Raw genomic sequence first — 23,769 nt, 5'->3', positions numbered from 1 at the left:
AGTGTATCCAGGTCTTTTCCACGTATACAACCTTCTTTCATGATTCTTAAACCTAGTGTTAGCTATGATTAAGTTACGCTCTGTGCAAAATTCTACCAGGCACCTTCCTCTTTCATTCCTTACCCCCATTCCATATTCACCTACTACTTTTTCTTCTCTTCCTTTTCCTACTATCAAATCCCAGTCCCCAATGACTTAAAATTTCGTCTCCCTTCACTATCTGAATAATTTTTTTTTATCTCGTCATACATTTCTTCAACCTCTTCGCCATCTGCGGACCTAGTTGTCATATAAACTTGTCCTACTGTGGTAGGTGTGGGCTTCGACCCTATCTTTGCTACAATAATGCGTTCACTATGCTGTTCGTAGTAGCTTACCCACACTCCTATTTTTTTATTTTTTTTAATTCATTATTAAACATACTCCTGTATTACCTCTATTTGATTTTGTATTTATAACCCTGTATTCACCTGACCAGAAGTCTTGTTTCTCCTGCCACTAATTCCCACTATATCTAGTTTTAATGTATCCATTTCCCTTTTTAAATTTTCTAACCTATCAGCCCAATTAAGGGATCTGACATTCCAAGCTCTGATCCGCACTTGGTAATACTATTTTATAATTTACTTATTCTCTTATGACATAATGGGAATACAACTTAGTTTGTTGAACTTTGAAATGTTTTAAAAAGTAAAGCTACATTCCAGTACTCACACATGGTTAAAATACTGTGATAGTGTGTGTACAGTGAGTGGTTTGTGCAATCTCATTTGTGACTTATTTTATTTTGGGGCTAAATTTCTTAGCCTATTTTGGAATTTTTCTGTGGCATACTTTCTGGCTGAGACACAAATAAAAATAAAAGAGGAGAAGACAGAACAAGAAACCTCCAGAGCAATTTAACCATGAACTACCAAAACTGTCTGTGTGATGTTTCCAATACGGAATACGACAGTAAACAGAATTTACAAGCAACTGTACTAGCTTAAGGCATTCTTATTTCTTTCATGAGTTTATTTCCCAGTTATCAATGTGGCACCATTTATAACCATAATAAATATACTTATTGTGATAAGTATCAGTTCTTATCTGCAAGGATATGGATCTATATTTATTTTATTTCAATGAGACTCTGGAAAGAGAGGGGTTGAAAACAAGTAATAGAAGGAACAAAGGTATCTGTTCACCCCATCAGTTGAGGAGTTGACAGGCATGTAAACAATACTGAAAATGTTGCAAAGCTTTTATACAATGTCCTCCTTTGGAGTTACTGAATGCAAACACACACATTTTAACACATGTATGTTTAAGGCATCCCAATTGACTGTACAGTCCTGTCACTAGTGCAATGGGAGTGAGGAAACACAAGACAAGAAGTCGTAGAAGGAAGATTTGTTGACAGCTCTGAGGGGGAGGTGGTGCAGGAATAGGATAAGAATGTGCCACTGGTGAGCTGACCTCGGTACCAGGTGGGGAGTTGCAAGTGGAAGACACTCAAGTAGATAGAATGTTGGAAATGAGGGAAATATTTGGGGGGGGGGGGGGGGAGGGCGGGGGGAGGAGGAGGTTAAATAGAAAGCAGAAGAAGATGGAGAAGTGTAGAAACCACTGTAAAATTAGTAGGGTGAAGTGGGAGACATGGGGACAGGGATTCATATAAGTGTGGGTCACACTGGCAGAGATTAAGAGCCAGATGACTGCAGAAGCAAAGTACGTTGCTGCAAGAAGAAATATTACCTATGTAATTCAGAGAAGCTGATATTAAAGGAGGGGGAGGGGTGGGATCCAGCTGGCACACACTGTGAAGCAGCTACTGAAATGGAGGAAGGTGTGTTCAACAGCATGACCTGCCACTGTGTAATCAACTTTCATGTAGTTTGGTGCTGGTCATTCATTCAGGGGAATGGCTGATTAGTGATAAAGCCCATGTCACAGACTGTGCAGAAATTGCAGCAGGGTTGCCTTATGACACAAATAATTCACAGGAGGCCCTGCCTCTTGACAAAGTAGGATATGTCAGTGACAGGACTGGAATAGGATAGGATATGCTGTGATGGTGGGTGCATGGAATAGGTCTTGGACCTAGGTATTCCTCAAGTATATGACCTGTGCAGCAAGGGTTTGGGAATATGATTGGTTGGTTGATTTGGAAGAGGGAACCAAACACTGAGGTCATCAGTCCCATGATCTACGATGGTAGAGATCAAGGGAATAACTTCACAAACAGTACAGTCCAGTGAAAGGGAAGGGATAACATGCAAACAGAGACGGAAAAGGGATGTCAGAGCAGCAGGAAGAGGAAAGAACAGCAGGGGGGTGGATGGAAACAGGGAGAGCAGGGGTGCCCCAGAAATGCTAGGTGGAGTGGCCAGGAACCCAAAGGAAGTCAACCAAACAAGCAGCATCACCACGATCAGCGAGAAGGTTGTGGATGGCAGAGACCAAGGCGTAGTGGGAAAAACACTGAGGAATAGTGTGAACACCACTCATTGAGTCCATATATAAGAAAACTCGTGTGAGGGAGGACAATTTAATAAAACAGAGTGACCAATAAATGGCCATCAATTCTCCAGTAAACATCTTACACGTGGCAGGCAAGAGATGGTGTTCCATGCTAATAGAAGACGTGAAAGCATAGCCCACATGATCAGTGGATTTAGAGCCATCAGTGTAAAAAACAATGGTGTCCTGCAACTCCCGTAAGAGTGTTCAGAACAAACAATGGAACACCACTGGAGTGATGGAGTTTTTCTGACCCCAAGAGAAATACATCCTAATATGTGGTCGAGGAACAAATAGACAGCGGGGGCAGGGAGAGGGGCGGGGGTGGGGGGGTGGGGAGGGGATGGTCATGACAGAATGTGGAGATGGAAGTCATGACAGAGAGAAGCGAGGTGGACCCCAACTGGTAAATGCACCTGAGGGCGGGCAGCGAGCAGGCAATGGCCCGAAGCCATGGGAAGAATAGAATAGGAGCAGTGAGCAGGGGAAGATGGCATAAGAAACCAGGAGCTGGGACCAATGAATCTAAAGGAGAGGAATCCCAGTGTCAACTAGAAGACTATTGATAGGGCTAGTGTGAAAGGCACTGGTAACTAAACGGATATCATGAACCTTGAACCGTGTTTGTACCTGTGTGGAAGGGGCAGGTAATCCTTAAACTTGACAAACATAGTCCAGAAGAGACAGAACTAATACCCAGTAAAGGCAGATAAGGGTCGAACAATCTGCGCCCCAAGAGGTGTGGGCAAGGAAGTGAAGAACATCGAGTTTAGGAAAACAGACAACCTTCAGATCACGGATATGACACTACCAACTATGCTTGCTGTCAAAAGAAGCTGTGGCACCACGGTCAGCAATTGGGCATTGAGGTAGAGCTCCAGATCAGGATGGACCGTAGTATGACAACAGAAATGCAGCACCACTGACTGAAGGAGAGATAATTGAAAACCGTGCAAGTGTGTCCACGTGAAAGCACACCAGATGGCACTCTGATGTTGTCTCCCAAGTGAGAGCTATCCCCAATACATAAATCATCCTCATACAGGGTAGGGGTGACCAAAGGTCCAGCGGAGGCCAAAAATTCATTAATAATTATTACAAAAAGAAGGACAAATAATATGGAGCCCTGTGGAATACTATTCTCCTGGGTCCACAGAGAGCTGAGAACAGTGCCAACACAGACTCTGAACAACCGGTGGAACAGGAACTGGCAAATAAAAATTGGGAGGGGGGCCCTGAAGAGGATGACGAGGATGTGATGCTGTCAAGCTGTGCCATGGGCCTTAAGAAGATCGAAGAAAACTGTGACAAGCTGATGGTGCTGAGGAAAGGCCTGCCAATTGTGGTTGCCAATCTAAGCAGATGATTGATCAGAGATCACCTTCTGAAAGCTGCACTGGTGAGGGGATAAAAGGTCACAAGATTCAAGGACCCAATTGAGCCAATGAGCCATCATCTTTTCTAGTAACTCACATGGGACACTGGTCCAGCTGATTGGCTGGTAACTATCAAGGAATGATGGATCCTTGCCAGGCTTCTCAGGAACCACAATGCTGTCTCTCCATTGAGAGAGGAAAATGCCTTGGAGCCATACAGGGTTGTTGAAGTAATTGGTTATGGTGGGATCAGGGCCAGAGGTTGAATCTTGGGAAGAAAGTGGGGCCAGAAGAAGCACCCATTCAGTAAAAGGTTCATTATAGGATTCTGCCTGACAAGGGGCAAAACATAAGCAAGAAGCTTCAGCCCAGTGTTTCTGGAGGAGGAAGGTGGCTAGATAAGGAGGCTGACACCAATGCTGTCACAAAATAGGACACGAGGTGTTCTGCAAGAACTGATGAGTCTGCAGAGAGACCACCTGGAAGGGCAAGGTGTAGTGTCGGCAGACTTGCCAACACTACGTACACTAATTGAAATAGGCGGTCAAGATGCACGCGCTAACTCACGAAGGATGGAGTGAGGTCTGAAACAGGATACGTAATGAATGCTATAAAGAAAAGTACGTAGCTTCTCGAATACTTAACTTTTAATCCATCCTTTGTATACATCGTTCTTGATGAGACATCTGGAGATTGTGGCGATACAAGTGAGACTCTTTAGATACAAGCTATCTAAGGCTAATGGCGCCTTGCTAGGTCGTAGACATGGACTTAGCTGATGGCTATTCTAACTGTCTCTCGGCAAATGAGAGAAAGGCTTCGTCATTGTAGTCGCTAGCAACGTCGTCGTACAACTGGGGCGAGTCCTAGTAAGTCTCTCGAGACCTGCCTTGTGGTGGCGCTCGGTCTGCGATCCTGACAGTGGCGACACGCGGGTCCGACATGTACTAATGGACTGTGGCCGATTTAAGCTACCACCTAGCAAGTGTGGTGTCTGGCGGTGACACCACACAAGGCACACAATGGAAGAGTGCCATTGAGAAACTTGGAGGGTGTGGAGTGTAGACCACATACGTGAGAAAGGGACAGAAGACCCTAGAGAGGAGACAAAGCATTCCCAACACAGTCGCTTGCTCTGTTTCATTAAGTAATGGGCTTTGATGCGAAGACATGACGGTTGGAGCATGCATGCCGCTTGAGATGTTGCATGGAATGACGATGATTGAGGATGGCAATGGCAATGCCTGTGCTCCACCATGGAACTGGCAGATGGCAAACAGGGCCTGTCGAGCAGGGAACGGCAATGCCAGCAGTTCGGATTTCTTATTGGACAGATCAAGGACAACTTCATCAATACAACTTGACAAAGAAGGGGAAACATGGCCTGGGAGGTAGATAGAGGCCAATCAGTAGGGAAAGCCCAGTAGGGTAACGTGGTCATTGGAAGGCAGGAAGGAAACTAGATAATCGACAGGAAGTAGTCACTGTCACAGAAGCCATAGTGTGGTGACCAGTGTAGGGAAGGAAAAAGGGAAGCGGAAGAGAGTGAAAGATGAATGGTAGAGAAGGTGCCACATGCGGCACTAAAATGAGTATGGGAACTGTCATTAAGAAGGAACAGGTTGTGGTCTGCAAGAAACTGGTCAATGAGGAGCCCCTGACTAGATGAGAAAGCACTGCCTCACAAAGGGTGATGGGAATTGAAATCCCCAAGGAAGAGGAAGAGAGGGGGGAGTTGCTGAAGGAGAGCAGTTAGAGCAGCAGATGCAGGTGGCCTGTCAGGAGAGGGAGATAGGAATTGCAAATTGTGACGGATGAGTCTAAGTAGACTGCTTCCAATGGGGTACGATTTGTAATCGATAAACTAACAATATCCATACAGACCAATGTGCAGATGCCACAAGAAGGACCAACTCAGGTCCAAAAGAAAGCACGGAACCCACGACGAGTCGGTGAGGGAGCATCAGAAAATGAGATTCCTGGAGGGTGACACAAGCTGCCGAGTAAAAGGCATAAGGGATTGCAATTCTAGGAGGTGACAGTGGTGTCCATTAGAGCTCCATTGAATAATCACAGAGCAGCTACCCAAATGGGATGTGAAAGGGCTGGAGACAATTGCTCCAAGGATCACCATTTGTCACCAACGATGACAGGGTGATGTCCAAAAATAAGGTGACAGACTAAGGTTGTGATGGGGGAGATGGCATCTCTGAGGGCAACGGGAGGGCCTTGTCCTGAGACTTATGTTTCTTCTTCTTCTTCTTCTTCTTCTTCTTCTTTTTCATAGGTTGAAGAGAGCAGGGCACAAAAGTAGAGCGGGCTTCTGCAAGATCTGAAACTGAAACAGGGCAAGCAACCTTGAGGGGCACAGACTGTATGTCCTGTGCCCGAGTTGTGGTATCAGGCCTCAGGCCTGAGAGATGCTGGGGGTAGGGGCCCCAGGAGGGAGCCCCACCACTAGTGGGTGCCAAAGAAAGGGGGCACTTCTTCAGGCAGAGAGGGGGAGTGGCATCCATAGGGTGGAGTGTGGGAACTGCAGGGGTGGGGAAGAAGAGAGAGGGACGGGACTGGGGTAAGGAAGAAGAAAGGGGGGGGGGGGGGGGAGGACATACAGAGGCAAAAGTAGAAGTCATCGACACAGGATGCAGTTGGTCAAATTTCTGATAAGCCTCAGTGTAAGATAAACGATCCAGGGACTTATACTCTTGTATCTTCTTTTCTTTCTTACAAGCTGGGCAGTCTGGTGAACATGGAGACTGAGGGTCATGATAAATTACACACATCGGTAGTGGAACACAAGGGCTGTCCTCATGGCATGAGTGTCCACAGTCACCAAATACAGGGTCTGCCATACAACAGAAAGAAGTGCTCAAAACCCAAGCACAAAAAGAACCTCATGGGTGGTGGGACATATAGCTTCAAGTCATAACGGTAACACATAACCTGCTCTGCGAGGGTATCTCCTTCAAAAACCCAGACTTAAGGTGCCAGTATTGGTGTGATTGTCCTTACGGCCTTTCTGCACACACCAAACAAAGTGAAAGTCCCATTGTTCCAGATTGGCCCAGTGTTCATCACCAGTTCGAAGGATAAGGTACCTATGGAAAATGACACCCTGGACCATAGTCAGAGACTGGTGAGGTGTAATGGACACAAGGACATCATCAAGGTGATGACAAGCATGAAGAGCTGCAGATTGGGTGGCAAAAGAAGTTCTGGTCAACAGGGAACCCAACCACATCTTACTGAGACACTCCACTTTGGCAAAATTGTCTTCAATATTTTCTAGAAAAAATAATGGCTTTGTGGTGGTGAATGTGTTCCTGCCATCCTACAACAGGCCAGGTAGCAAGGAAACCCCCAAGCTAGCAAGCCAGGCCCTCCTCCCAGGGTGTAGCCATGGAAGTGGAGGACACAGGATCATAAGAAGCAGCAGTCAATGATCTGTTATCAATCAAAAAGATGGTCGTATGAGAATAATCAGATTTTTGGAGCTTGATATGCTTCATGCAAAACGCATCTGCCTTGATACCACCTACACTGATCACAGGCTATCCCCATGGGCGCTACCCAGTCACAGCAAGGGCCATCTGTCATGGTGGCCACTGCTGAGAGTTCTGATACTCCGAAATGACAAGCAACCAGTCCTAGGCATCCATGGGAGGCAACAACTCAGGTATCAGAAGTGTGATCCCTGTGCTGTCACGGGGCTCATCAGATGAGTACGTAACAGTCCCGCTCGCTACACATGCTGGTGACCTTTCAGGGCAGAGACAGCAGAGAAGGAAGAAGGAAAGAAAGGGGGTGGGGGGGAGGGGGTGGGGGGGTAAGAGGAACCTACAACATAGACGCTAGGATGGAGTTCTTCCCCAAATAGCTCATTGAAGAAAGAGAAAAATTTAAAAGTGGGGGGGGGGAGTGTCAAACCCCAAATGGGGACCGAATGCAAGGGGTTCAAAACTGCAAGGAATACAGAAAACCAGGTGGGTAGCCAGGCTGACAGTAAGAACACAGAGAGGGGAGGAGAGGGCACAGGGCAGGATTGAGGGCAGGGAGGCAGAAATACAGGGAAGGAAATGCATCCAGGGAAGGACGAATGGGCTGCAGTATCTCGGGGTCCATGTGTGCCACGCACGAACTCCTGAAAAACTGTGAGCCTCCTGGTGTGGAGGGGGGGGGGGGGGATTGGAATGGGGGGTTGAAATATGATAAACTGGCAAGGGAGATCTGTTTGTAGACTGGTTTGGAGTGCAGTACCTGTCCATAATGGGAAAGGATTTGTTGGTCACAACAGATGTGCTGCCCACATGAGACCAGTCTGTATGGGAAAGACTTTCTTGTGTGGAATGGATGATAGCTATTAAAACTAAATCCATCACAGACAAAAATTCTGTCTAATAATTTTTTATGTTGTCAGGTGGATTTTCTTTTTGATACAGTGTTAAAATGTATCTAATTTCAGCTACAGAAAAGAACAAGTAAGTTACATGTAAATGGAATACAAACACAGAAAAGTACAAATAAATTAAGAGCAAACACACATTTCTTTGATTTATCGGGAAATGAAATAATGGCTATAACATTATTCAAAGCATATACTAACAAATATAATGCTTCACATATGATTAACCTTGAGGAATTTAAAAGAAAAAAAATATGTTCAAGTTCAAATTATTTTGATATTCAACATCGATATAATAGAATAAATGAACATACCGGATGCAACATATGATTGTTTGATTCTTTTGACAGATCTGTATCACTTCTCACCAACTGATAAATAATGTTTCTGTTTATTTTCAAGTCATGTAAATCTCTTGTGTGGCGTTGCAGCTGATAATATATTGCGTCTGCTGCTGCACTGGAAATAAATATACTTTCTTCCTTGAAAGCCTGAAAGGTGAGAGAAAAAGGAATGACAACATAACAAGGTCCTAACAGTCTGCAAGATCAATATAACATATACTTGCACAGGATATCTTCCTGCTTTATATGTCCTGCAGAGACATACACTCTTAAGAGCTCCCCTCCTTTTATGCCAACATAGACTCTTTATGCTCTTACAACAAATCACTGAGATAATCATTCTCTTAAGAACCTGTCTCCCTCAGAGACACCAACAATATTCTTGATTCTCTCCACCAAATTTCACACGGATCCTATAAATAATTGCTGCTGCTACAGTTCATCTCCATAAAGACAATAATAAAGTGTGGTGGAGGGGATGGAAAATCAAAGATGTGAATGACCACTATTTCAGTATACATATAATTCGAAAATGATGCTTTGCTGATTAACATTGTTCTTATGTGAAAAACACAATGTGAATGTGAAATTAATACTGTAACTAATTGAAAGAAATGTAGCACATGGTCAGGGTGTACCAGTAAACCTATCATTATAAAATTACTACAACAATTTAAATAGAACATTTATATAAAGCATGTTAATTGAATCTCTGATATATGTTAGCACTAAAATTCAGGCACTAGTTGATTTGTTATAAACAAATTTAGAAATGTAATTGTTACATGTAACATAATTAGTCAGAAAATGTTATATTAACTCTTAACTAAGTTGAAAATAAGTTCACCTTGTTCAGCACTGAGATTCTTATTTTTTAGCAATGTGTATCTCATATTCGGTTTAACTTTTAATTGTGATTTTACATAAAATTGTAATTTTCATTGTAGGTAATTGTTAACAAAAGTATAAATAGAGGTCACGCAGGCGCCTTGGGGCACTCGTTTTTTGGCTAGGGTTGCGAGCAAATGTATTATAGGCTCACTCATTTGTTGATTGTTGTGAACTCTGTGTCGTTTGATGTCAACTTTGGGTACATGTGATGTAACCAGGCTCGGACACAAGAGTCCTGGAAATATATTGGTGTTAAAACTGCACTGTACTTTGGAATTTATTTGGGAGTCTTCTGCAATCCTTTTCATAGGCTGCACAGCGACGAGACGAATCCAGGAATTTTACAACACCCAGAGAACTAAACAACTCTCACTGTTGGTAGAATTGACGTGAAAACAACAGCACATCGACTGGGAATTTCACTCAAAAGTCAAAACATTTGCAACGCGGAGGTGGGAAAATATAATCTCAATCTTACCTCTGACTTGAAAGTGAGAAACCACATACTGCAGTAATCAGATCCTTCTCTGAGAAAAATAAAGTGAATAGCTCAAGTCTATGAAACTGCCAATGCAGCCTAGATTCGGTTTACGATGGAAAATAGTGCCGCGCTACCTCTGGCAGGGAACCCATCTGATCCATGGACCAGCAGAGCCATGGCCTTGGTCCAAACATTGCTTCCTGATCACCACCCATGCAGTGTGTGTCCCCACTGGTGCACAACACACCACAGATGCCGCAAAAAGGGACACTAGCAAGAGGTATGGTGTGGCAGTTCCAATGCAAATATGTCCCAACCTGTGGAATTGAACCAACTGCACAGTTGTCAGAATAGAAACCAGCATAAAAATGTACTTTGATGCATTTATGGTCCATGGTTTTGTGAAGCACTGCTTCTGTGTCCTTGCTAAACCAATCTATTTATTTATGTTTGGGGTCACCAGCCTTGCGGGCAACCAAGACACTGGGCCTATGCATGTTATCATGAGGCCTTGCTAGGAAAGTAGGTTTTACTAACTTACAACCAAGTTTTGTGTGTGTGTGTGTGTGTGTGTGTGTGTATTTTTGAAATTGACTAGTGCAGAACGGCAAGATTATCAGTGCCCTTACAAATATTAAAAGAAACTAATATGAATAAGATGGCTACGTGGCTAAGAATTTATCAAGCAATAAGGAGTAAATCTACAAAATGACACTCACTCATTCACTTCCAAATCACTCGTGTTGACCCATACAATCATGCTATCACACAGGCCTTAAGACAATGGAGAAAGGGTGAATGGTGCTATATCAAGGATTAAAACATAAGTAAAATGACAGAGAATCTAAAATAATGACACAGGGGAAATGCAACTGGCTGACCACTTACAAAAAATATGGCTCAGCTAGACACCCTGTTACCACATTAAGAACAGCTGCCTAAAATTTTAGGAAACAAGTTGGACATATCACAAAATCTTAAAATAGAAAACAGATATGTTGACAAATCTGCTGCTGCCCTCTTGCCTGAAAATAAAATGCAGTCTAATAATATGTGATGCACAGTGATCTGTACACCAGAAGCACCACACATTGAAGGATCCTCTTGCCGGAGCAAGCAGAAGCCGTGCATCATAGGGCTGTGGCCTATACAAAGACAAATAATGAGTACCTCATCCGCCAAAGTGGCTGGATTGAGGTACCCCGTGGCCACATTAATGGACTTTACTAGACACAGCTTACTGTCCGTTACTTCCAGCCACTCATCCTACCATCAATTCATTGCTCTGAATCTCAACAGCGAGACAATAGCATGCAGGGGGATGGCACACCAAACTGAGGACTGCAACATGCCTCCTTGGCTGCTACATCCATCCTTTTATTTCCCCCGATACCCGTGTGCCCCAGCACCCGACAAAAAGACACTTCCTTCCCCAGATTTTGTAGTTGGAGGAGGGCAACCAGGATGTTCTGAACTATTTTATCTGCTGCACAAAAGGGTTGTAGAGAGCGAAGAGCACTTAGTGGATCGGAAGAAACAAGGAATTTAGCACCTGAAACATATCTCATTTGCTCGAGTGCCTGCAATATCACATTTATTTCGGCATCAAATACAGTAAACGCATGAGACAATCAGAAATTGAGAACACACCTAGGGAAAACAGCTGAGCAACCAACATAGTCCCCCTCCCCAGTTAGACCCATCTGTAAATACTGCTACTGAGTTCTGGTACACAGCTGAGATGCCATAAAATAATGAATTAAAAAATAAGCAGGACTACAATCTCTTCTGTACTGCACTAAATCTAAAATCACTCTGGTTCTCTGCAGTAACTAAGGTGGCAGCCAGCTAAAGTCCTAGATTTGAGCCTCTACATGCCCCACACCTAGGGACTCTAGCACACATATCATGCAGATCCAAAATAGCCTCACTGCCTGGGTGTGTGTGATAAAGAGGCGTTCCATAGCTGGGCAAGTGATGGTATGGTATGCTGGGGAAGAGGGAGTAGTGAGGAATTGACACACCTGATGCACCATGAGAAGTTGCCACTGTTTGGTAAGTGGCAGTTCACCAGCCTCTGAACAGGTACTGGGTATGGGGCTGTCCTGTAAGTGCCAGTGGCCAGCCTGAACCCCTCATGTTGTACAATGTCAATGATCTTCATGTAAGAAGGCCTCACTGATGCATACACTGAGTACCCATAGTCCGGCTGCAATTACGTGAAGGGCCTATGAAATTGGTGCAGACACATCCTATTTGTTCCCCACGACCTGTCGCTGAGACACTTCAAGATGTTCAATGCCTTCTGGGTCCCTGTCTTCAGTTCCTTTAGTATTTTATTATTTAGGTTGCATTCCTGTGAATCCTGAAGTGGAACCACATCATGATTTCTTCTATGTTGATGCGATCGATCCAAAGCCTCGATTCGAGATGATATCCCTGCAGTTTATTGTATGGTTGTATGTGGTCATGCCTTCCTGATTTGTTATGCTCACTCAACCGACTCAGTGCTCTGCAGTTCTGTTCACTACAATGCTCATTTCACAGGGTTTTATTTTGTCATTTCTTACGTCGGAGTAACTATTCTTACACCACCTTTTTTCGGAGTAGAGAGATGCAATTCGATCTCTGAAAAATATACATCATCAATGTCTTTGTACTTGCAAAGATTAATTTCTCACAGCATGCAGTGGTAATTGCTGTATAAGAATCTCTATGAGTTCTGTGTCTTTGACAGGCTCTGCCAAACATATGTACCTCTGTAAAAATCCGAGAATGATGGTGTCACTGTGGTGTCAATAATTTTGACTTGACTGTCCACTTTCATTCAAACCACCAAAATTTATTTAAAAGGGCTGCCTGAAATTCACTGAAATTATTGTAGCTATTAGTGACATTCATGACTCACATATATGCATTCTCTTTCAAATTACTCACATACATCTCAGTACACTGTTTCTCAGAATGCAGTGTTGAAGAAGTGTTTGTGAACTGGTGCATGAAAGCAATTGGGCATAATCCTTGATTTGGTTTGAACTCATGAAACTTCCATGCCTCAATAGTGCTATCAACATGCTTGTTTAGCATTGCACTCAGGAAAACAAAATGTTACTCTTGTACTGTTTCACTTATTTTTTTCTTCTAGTGCACTTTCATCTACAGTGGATTGCTGTACAGATTCAACTTTTGTGGCCAGATCCATGCATTGTTGCCATATACCAAATAACATTTTAATGATTGGCTGTTTGTGCTGTGAACAATCCCTTTTACTATCACGATACCTGCACTGATTTTATTTTCCACCTGATCAAGTGCCATTTTATTCGACACGCAATCTTCATTATGTAAATCATCATGCTTTTATAGGAACACACTGATGAGTTCCTTTTGTGGCTTTTATAATGCTTCTTGAAATTCTTATTTATTTCTTTGACCCGATCCACCATGAGATTAGCAACTTTGGCAGTTTGCTGCTTAATATCATTGTCACTTTGCTATTTAAGATCATCCTTTTGTTGCCTAAGAACATTATTCATTCCACTTATGTATTCAAACCAACTGACTTGGTTCCACTGTTACTGGTCCACCATGACCAACTGTCTGTCTTGTAGCCTCCATTGTTGAGGTAACTCTCAGCTCTGCAAGTTCTTTATTCTCACAATTTAAGTTACTGTTATTTAACAAAATTCCTGATTTATTTTCAGAACTGACATTTATGACTGGACTGTCCTGCACTGCAACAATCCCAGCAGTATTATTGCTGCATTCATTTTTAGGGTAGCATGTGGCCTATTATTTTCAGAGTCACACCTATTCGCAGTTTATAGTTCACAGATTATTACTGCTTTCCAATGTGTGTGTGTTTTCTTTTTTTCTCAAGAAAAATGAAGTGCTGCTGTGCTGGAATGCCATACACACACAATTTTGCAATGAAATCATAGTCATAGCACAGTTGCCAGTATTAAGGCGTCTCCTGCCTTACTTTGTCAAGCATTATACCTCTGTTTGTTGCCGTTAAATTGTTTCTTAATTAATAGCATATAGTGATCAGTATATGAAGTGCAGTATATACAACAGGATAAGAAGCAACTATAAACTCCTTTATCAATAGTGATAATGGAATCAAGTAATGAAATCATGCTATGAGATTCTAATATTGCCTTGGGTTCAGAAATTATTCCCCCTTTAATGGCATTCCCTACTCTTGATCTAATGCTAAATATTCTTAGCACAAGTGACCGAACACACACTACGGCACCACTTTAATGACAGCTCTTAATGATTTCCTTCTAAGTATTTTGCTGAACAGCTGTGGCTGATACGGAATGACAACCACTACTGCTGTGCAGTGCACCAAAAACTGAGCAACTGACTTTCTCATTGTCGTGACCAGAAAGGTTTAACCATGAATTGCTGCAGCTCATAGAAGCTATACAATTGCTGCAGCTCATAGAAGTTATACAATTCCTGTTCATTTATCAATGAAGAGGCAACATCAGTCATCTCACGGCAGACAAAAGGTTCCTCCTGAAGAAGAGCTGGGGAAGACTATGTATTCTGCTATTCGATTTACTTGGCCATTACTGCTTTGTTTCAGCCTGCTCTTTCCTCAACCAATATTATTTTGAACAGACCGACTGTGTTGCTGTGGGTAGCCCTGTGTCTGCCTGGGTGGCTAATCTTTTTATGGAGTATTTCACGGAAAGGCTGCTTCAATCAGCTGTCTAATGAAACCAACTGTATTTTGGAGGTACATGGATGATACTGTCATAGTGTGGCCTCATGGAGGAGACAAATTAATGAAGTTTCTATATCACATCAATCCATAACAATATTCATTTCACTATGGAAAGAAAGAAAGAGTGTTGTCTACCTTTCTTGGATGTCTGGGTCATATGGAACAATTATGGCTGTCTGGGGCATTCAGTTTATCATAATCACACTTATACTGATTTATATTTACAAGCTATGAGTGTGCTTAAAACATTTTCAAACAAAGTTCACACAGTTAAGATCTAGATAGTTTGCCTATAGAGTTCACCCACCTAAAGACAGTGTTCAGGGATAATGGATGCTCCACCTGGTAGATTAACAGGGTACTTTAAGTTAAAAATAAAGAACTGGGGAGCAGTTTAATCGGAGAATACACCAGCAAAATCTTTAGCTTTTCTTCCCATTATGGGCAGCATTCTGTTTAAGACAGCAAGAATCCTCTGTAAATTTTATGATGATAGTTTTCTGCCCACCATCTAAGACTGCAGATCTTCCGGAGTCGGTGAAGAATGATTTTGTTAGAATTTACAAAATATCTTGCCAATGTGGTATGGCTAACACATGTCAGACCACTGCACTGAACATCAATGCTGCGCTTGCCTTTGGCAACCAAGCAAGTCCGCTATTTCTGAACATCATATTTCCACCAGACACTCGATGGAGTATGATAATATAATGATTCTCACCACAGCAACATCTTTTTGGGACTCCATAATTAAAGAATCCATGGATCACATGGTGAAAAATCTGATTAAGTGTAATAACTACCAGGTGACAGTGCATGGAACCCTATCATCTCCACAATTTGCTCTAATCAAAGACAACAGAGTGTGCCGATGGCTGGAACGAGCAGTAATAGAGGACAGCTGAGTTCCATGATTCCACCAGGGAAGGCACTTCCACTGGGTAGTGTGGTCTGTATGCCAACTTGATTCTGAAGTATATGTGGTATACTCAGAGCATGCTATATGTTGTGGCATGGAAGATGTCTTCATCAGTCTTTGATTGCTTACCTGAGGATGACTGGCAGGTGACTAGATGAAATATTGTGGTATGTATTCAATGGTAACAAGCTTCAACGCCAAAATGTGTTTGAACAATAAATGCATATCTGGCTTTCTTTCCAACCTTGGAGCCATCATCATATATCGGACTACAAGTTGCATGAATGTGAACGACGCAATAGAACCTACAGTAATGAATATTAGGGTCTGTGTGAACCTTGACTCCACACCACAAATCCATTCACATTACAGGGTGAGGAATGCACTATAGGGGGATTGCCATCTGTGGGTTAGGGGGGCAAATTATTGCAGGAGAAAAAAAAGGGTTTCCAGTGTATATCTTTTAGCCTAATTGCTACTGTTTTCCCAGTTTTTAAAGCTATTCATAATAAGATTTATGTTGGGGATCTGGAAAAGCATAATATAAAAGGGATGTTCTGGCCTACAGTAAATCTTAACCTTGTAGTTCATTAAGAGTTGTTGGTGACGCATCTTTAAAGGTGGAGTATCTGCTTCAACAAGAAGGCTGTTGACAGGGCTCATGTGGAAAGCCCCAGTTGCAAGGTGGACTCCACTTCTGAGGAAGTGTACAGAGTTTAGTATACTCATGCAGGTTGCCTTGACCTACTTTATACGCAGTAACCATGTAAATTTGTGGTCAAACAGCAGTCCTAAAAACAGAAAGTCCAAAAAAACAGACACCACATATACACTCCTGGAAATTGAAATAAGAACACCGTGAATTCATTGTCCCAGGAAGGGGAAACTTTATTGACACATTCCTGGGGTCAGATACATCACATGATCACACTGACAGAACCACAGGCACATAGACACAGGCAACAGAGCATGCACAATGTCGGCACTAGTACAGTGTATATCCACCTTTCGCAGCAATGCAGGCTGCTATTCTCCCATGGAGACGATCGTAGAGATGCTGGATGTAGTCTTGTGGAACGGCTTGCCATGCCATTTCCACCTGGTGCCTCAGTTGGACCAGCGTTCGTGCTTGACGTGCAGACCGCGTGAGACGACGCTTCATCCAGTCCCAAACATGCTCAATGGGGGACAGATCCGGAGATCTTGCTGGCCAGGGTAGTTGACTTACACCTTCTAGAGCACGTTGGGTGGCACGGGATACATGCAGACGTGCATTGTCCTGTTGGAACAGCAAGTTCCCTTGCCGGTCTAGGAATGGTAGAACGATGGGTTCGATGACGGTTTGGATGTACCGTGCACTATTCAGTGTCCCCTCGACGATCACCAGTGGTGTACGGCCAGTGTAGGAGATCGCTCCCCACACCATGATGCCGGGTGTTGGCCCTGTGTGCCTCGGTCGTATGCAGTCCTGATTGTGGCGCTCACCTGCACGGCGCCAAACACGCATACGACCATCATTGGCACCAAGGCAGAAGCGACTCTCATCGCTGAAGACGACACGTCTCCATTCACGCCTGTCGCGACACCACTGGAGGCGGGCTGCACGATGTTGGGGCGTGAGCGGAAGACGGCCTAACGGTGTGCGGGACCGTAGCCCAGCTTCATGGAGACGGTTGCGAATGGTCCTCGCCGATACCCCAGGAGCAACAGTGTCCCTAATTTGCTGGGAAGTGGCGGTGCGGTCCCCTATGGCACTGCGTAGGATCCTACGGTCTTGGCGTGCATCCATGCGTCGCTGCGGTCCGGTCCCAGGTCGACGGGCACGTGCACCTTCCGCCGACCACTGGCGACAACATCGATGTACTGTGGAGACCTCACGCCCCACGTGTTGAGCAATTCGGCGGTACGTCCACCCGGCCTCCCGCATGCCCACTATACGCCCTCGCTCAAAGTCCGTCAACTGCACATACGGTTCACGTCCACACTGTCGCGGCATGCTACCAGTGTTAAAGACTTCGATGGAGCTCCGTATGCCACGCCAAACTGGCTGACACTGACGGCGGCGGTGCACAAATGCTGCGCAGCTAGCGCCATTCGACGGCCAACACCGCGGGTCCTGGTGTGTCCGCTGTGCCATGCGTGTGATCATTGCTTGTACAGCCCTCTCGCAGTGTCCGGAGCAAGTATGGTGGGTCTGACACACCAGTGTCAATGTGTTCTTTTTTCCATTTCCAGGAGTGTAGATATAATGCAGGCAAGATGGCCAATGATCTCTTCAGTGCAGATGCACACCAGGCTCGAACTTTTACTGGAGTTGGTGACATACTGTAAGTAATGAGGATAATGGGCAAGTGTGTATGGATAAGCTGAGAATTTGGATCTGACAGGAGGTGTGCTAGGATAGTCCATGCAATTGCAATGACCACTATGTCCAGATGGCTTGGTGGTCAGGGCAACTGCCTAGTGAGTTGGAATTAAGAAAACAGTAAAGTTCGCCTACTCAATAGCTGCCTCTTTTTATGCTGCATTCAGCTGTGGTAACAAATCTTATATGCAAATTACCAGTTTCAAATGATGTGTGTCTTTCATATAGGCTGAATTAACATTTAATTAAACAGAATCGAGTAATAATCTAGAAATATATTAGATGGTTAAGTAGGGAGATGTATTGGCATGCTGGATCCAGCTGCTCTGTAACTGTGGATAATATGATGGTCCAATACATTTCTATAATTAAAAATATATAAAATACATAATAACTCAATAAATAAAATGTGTGGCTTTCAGTGCTGGTAACTAGAGCCCTAAGCTACCATTCAACACACTGTTTATCAAGACCGAATGAAACATTCGGTGGTTATTAATTTTTAATACTTTTCCATAAGATTATTAATTTACTGTGACTAAGTAACTTCTGTAGTTTTTGTGACATTCATAAAATTAATGTCTCAATACAGTCACCTCATTGCTGTGAATATGCTAATGTGATTAGTTTTATGCGATGATGAAACTGTGAATAACTATCAAATTTGGAAGTAGTCACATTCTGTCATGTTGTGGATGTGCTGCCATATTTGAAACCATTTACATTCAGGCCATGATGTCCAGTTGACTAACTGTTGTCCCTCAACTCCTGTGGCCTGAGGAAAACCACCAATTAGCTATAGCTGGGCACTCGCTTCCCTGAAACTGAATGCCTTACTGCGACAGCCCAGCTGCCCTCCATCAACTTGGCCTCACTAGCAGAGCCAACCTTACAATACTATGGCTCGATAACTTTTAGCTGGCTGATAGCTCAGCAGCATACGTGTTATGTTACAACTTCCATGCCCCAGATGGTCATAAGCAAGCTGTGAAATTCTCTTGTAAAGGAACAAGCTAAAACTGAGATAATGGAGAAGGTGAGAGTGATGACAATGCAAGAAGTTTTGTTGTAGGTATGCAAAGACGTGACACTGATAAGAGCTATTTTTCATCAGTTCTTATTGCATCAATCAGCTGAAATGACAACTACTAATGATATATTATACAGAAAAAAAGAAGCAAGCTACTCTCATTATCACCGTCATCGTCCTCCTCCTCCCCCCTCCTCCCACCCTCCCCTCCATCCTCCCTCTGCTACCCTCCCACAAAACAAAATATAGTATTTAAGGAGTTATTTCTAACTTACATCATATTTATGCCAAACATTTACTGAATAAAACAATATTTTGTAAAAACAATATCTTCTTCTTTTTTAATGATTCATCACAGCAGAATACTCGTTGCTGATTTTAGACGTGCCACAGAAGCAGAATCCTCTTGAGATCATGCTAAACTGCATTTCAGTTTCAAGTATATGAAAGCTTGTAACTAATGTATACTTACATGACCTGAAAAGTTTGAATTCACATTCTGGTCACTCCTTCAGTACGAGTGTTTTAAATCCCTATTTAAGAAAAATACCCTTTGAGGGAAAAATATATGGGCCCTGAGAGAAGTTTTAAGAAGGGGTTTAACTGTATTTGTGTGCCATAGGTGTTTTACAGCTTGTACTACATATGATGCAATTTTTTTCCTATTTCCTACATTTCATGTTGCTTTCCATTCCCATTTAATTTTATCACATTATTTCATGTTAAATTATTTTTCATTTTGCCTTGCCTTCTCAGTTATTTAAATTTACATTTTAATCTTCCATAAAGACAGTTTTGCCCATACACGTATGTATAATTTTTATGTTTGACTTACTTGCATAATGTTGACAATTTCTTTCGCTTCTATTTTTATACGTTTAGAGGTCATAGCACCCAACAAGAAATAGCCTCCAACATCTGTATTGCTGTTACTGCTGATACTTGAGAAGGTCTTTATTAGGCTTATTACTGTTGGCAGGTCCTTAGTGACCAAATATGCAACAGCCAACGGAGTAGTGAGTGAACTGGCATCAATCTGAAATTTGTACGTTCCACCTGCAGTGGGACACAATATCAAGATATGAATATCTTGGTATGGGCTGCGGTTAGAAAAATAAACACTACCAAAATTTTAATGCAAATGTTATTTTAGAGTAAAATGTATCAAAGTTTTTAATGACATACGTGAGATGGACATAGGAAAGGGCAGGCAGAAAGGGAGAGAGGGGTTGGGGGGTTGGGGTGTAATGTTTGCTGACAGAATGAGTGAGGAAGAAAGATAAAATACATATACGTCTTAAAATTATCAAGAAAATAATTTGGTACCTAACACATATGAATTCACTATATTACTGCAATGTCACCTTTTCTGCATATGGTACAGTACAGCAAATATTATGCTCTGTACAACTATCTCCTGTTTGCTGTTTGTACCTTATATGTGTAATTAATATTATGAGAAGGAAAGTTGCTACTCACCATATAGCGGAGACAATTGGTCGCAGATAGGAACAACAAAAAGACTCTCACAATTAAAGCTTTTGGCCATTGGCCCTCATCAACAATACACACACACACACACACACACACACACACACGTGTGTGTGTGTGTGTGTGTGTGTGTGTGCGTGTGTGTGTGTGAGAGAGAGAGAGAGAGAGAGAGAGAGAGAGAGAGAGAGAGAGATTCTATTGTTGACAAGGCCATAGAGAGAGAGAGAGAGAGAGAGAGATTCTATTGTTGACAAGGCCAATGGCCAAAAGCTTTAATTGTGAGAATCTTTTGTTGTGCCTATCTGCGACTCAGCTTCTCCGCTATATGGTGAATAGCAACTTTCCTTCTCATAATATTATTTCATTCCATCCTGGATTTTCCATTTTGTGTGTATTAAATTTATGAAGCATGTGTCACATGAATTTTACAGTAAAACCATCAAAAAGAAGGAAGAAATTTGTGACAAAGCAGATGGATTGTTTCAATCTGTTATGTTTTTCTATTCTCAATTTTTTTAATTTTTATCTTATTTCCAATACATTTACTGGGTGACATGTAGCACTTACCTGGGAATGTCAAGTTACTATTTAGAGTGAATTCCACTTAAATTTATTATTCAGCTTCCCATTTCAAGTGTTTCGATTTCACTGGTACAATTAATTTTCATGAGGGCACTGTTAATGTTAGCACTACAGTTTGCCACATGCAAAATCCTATGAGCTAATACCTATATTTGAGAATGGTGACCTACACAATTTGAAATTTACGCATTCCAACTTTTCTGGAAAGTATTTTAAATTGCTAGAAACTAATTATCTTCTATAATAAACTGAGGTGACAAAAGTCATGTGATACCTTCCAATACTGTGTTGGACCTCCTTTTGCCTAGCATAGTGCATCAACTCAATGTGGTGTGGACTCAACAAGTCACTGGAAGTCCCCTATAGAAGTACTGAGCCATGCTGCCCCTACAGCCACCCATAATTGTGAAAGTGTGCAGGATTTTGCGCATGCAACTGCCCTCTCAATAATGTCTATAAATGCTTGACAGGATTCATGTCGGGCGATCTGGGTGGCCGAATCATTTGCTTGAATTCTCCAGAAGGTTCTTCAGACCAATTTTGAACAATTGTGGCCTGCTGATAAGGCATGTTGATGGCCATAAAATTTAAACAGTTGTTTGGGAACACGAAGTCCATGAATGGCTGGCTGCAAATGGTCTCCAAGTGGCCGAACAAAAACCATCTTCAGACAATGATAAGTTCAGTTGGATCAAATGGCCCGTTCCATGTAAACACAGCCCACACCTTTACGGAGCCACCAATAGTGCCTTATTGACAACTTGGGTCCATGGCTTTTTGTGGTCTGCACCAAACTCAAACCCTACACATCAGCTCTTACCAACTGAAATTGGGACTCAACTGACAAGGTCACAGTTTTCCAGTTGTCTAGGATCCAACCGATATGGTCACAAGCCCAGAAGAGGCGCTGCATGCGATGTCATGCTGTTAGCAAAGGCACTCACATTGGTCACCTGTTCCCATAACCCATTAATGCTACATTTTGCCACTCTGTCCCACTGGATATGTTTGTCATACATACCACATTGATTCTGGAGGTTATTTCATGCAGTGTTGCTTGTCTGTTAGCACCGACAACTTTCTGCAAACACTCCTGCTCTCGATTATTAAGTGGAGGGTGTTGGCCACTGCATTGTCCGTGGTGAGAGTTTATGCCTGAAATTTGCTATTCTTGACACTCTCTTCACACTGTGGATCTCGGGATATTGAATTCCCAAACTATTTCCAATATCAAATGTCTCAGGCATCTATGAATCACCTGAGTACAAATGATGGCTCCACCAATGCATTGCCGTTTTATATCTTGTGTACGCGATAGTACCCCAATCTGCATAAGTGCGTATTGCTATCCTATGACTTTTGCCACCTCAGTGTAACTTCATAAACAGTTCCATTTTCTGTTGTGGATTTCGTCAAAATACTCTTTAAGTCTAAGTGTTAATTAACTAATTAACTAACACTTTCATAAAAATTATCATTATTTGCAATATGGTGCTCACTCAAGAAAAAAATAAGAATCACGTGGCAGACGGATATTAGTGTCCATCTACTTTTATAAATTTGTAACATTTTCTGTAATATTCCATTAGTTCTTGTAATAAATCAAAATTAGTGATTTACAACCTAGCGATTTTTCAAAGTATAATGTAGTTTCCAAAATAACAATTTGTTCCTATGCCAGTCTTTATAGGTTGAGACTGCCCATGAAATATCAGTCCGTGGTTAGGGAGCTAACAAGTAACACCTATGCCGGACGTGCTCCCGTTATTTGACTCAGATTTATTTTATGTACATTCTGCATGTGAGAATACATGCTCTGGAAACTGCGAAGCTCATTAACTTTAAATACTTCTGAGTGAATTCAGTATGTAAAATTAATGAATATTCTTCTGAACTATGTTGTGATTGTCAAGAGTGTATAAGCTGTTGTTGGACTCAGTTATTTGTGTGACTGACTCACCTAAATCAGCTACCGAAGTATAATGCATTTAACAATTTGCTAAAGGACTGTACTAAACATGAACTGTTTTATTTTTTTGATAAATATGAACTATCTATTTTGTGTCCCTATTCAATCATTAACTTCATCACTGTAATTATGTGTGCTGTCTTGGATAATTGGACCAATAATTTGTATGTATAAACTGGCCACCATAATTAACACTTTGCCATCCGCACGTCTCGTACAAATCTAATCACTTGGTGCTTGGCAGCGCTAAGTCAGATTAACTTCCTTGGTGCCGGCCATTCTTGAAATTATCGGGAGATTATAAATTGTTAAGTTTTACTAATCTCATCATCATCATTAGTTCTCACCAGTTCTCAACCCTGTTCTACTACTTTCATGAAATTTCGAAGATATACATATGTAAATAAATACAAAATTTGTTTGTTTCATATATTTGTTTATTTGCATTGTCTTTGGTACTTAGTATTTCTCTTTCATATGATACATAGCAAAACAGTCTCCAAGGTGTAACACAACTCCACATGACTTGCACATTAAGTTTGGTGTTTTGTTTTTGGAACATACATAGCACTTTCTTCGTTTACGTTTATTTGATTCGGAAATAATAATGTGACCGGAAAGTCTGTCAATTGGATCATGACGTGACGTATGCGATGTAGTAGCAACCTCCAAGTTTTGC

At 42.3% G+C, this 23,769-nt stretch overlaps 1 protein-coding gene across 3 annotated transcripts in view; it reads right to left on the bottom strand.

Moving 5' to 3' along the window:
- Positions 1 to 23,769, bottom strand: part of LOC126262847 (leucine-rich PPR motif-containing protein, mitochondrial) — a 165,590-nt gene that overhangs the window by 58,986 nt on the left and 82,835 nt on the right. For all 3 annotated transcript variants that reach the window (XM_049959713.1, XM_049959715.1, XM_049959714.1), the window contains exons 9-10: positions 19,884 to 20,104; positions 8,595 to 8,771 (exon numbers count right to left, since the gene is read on the bottom strand). In XM_049959713.1, coding sequence (XP_049815670.1) covers positions 8,595 to 8,771; positions 19,884 to 20,104 — 398 coding nt within the window. The remainder of the gene's footprint in view (positions 1 to 8,594; positions 8,772 to 19,883; positions 20,105 to 23,769) is intronic.

Source organism: Schistocerca nitens, chromosome 6, assembly GCF_023898315.1.
Source record: "Schistocerca nitens isolate TAMUIC-IGC-003100 chromosome 6, iqSchNite1.1, whole genome shotgun sequence".
Taxonomy (NCBI): Eukaryota; Metazoa; Arthropoda; class Insecta; order Orthoptera; family Acrididae; genus Schistocerca; species Schistocerca nitens.
The sequence above is the reverse complement of the archived record's forward strand: the minus strand, read 5'-3'. Positions and strand labels throughout refer to the sequence as shown.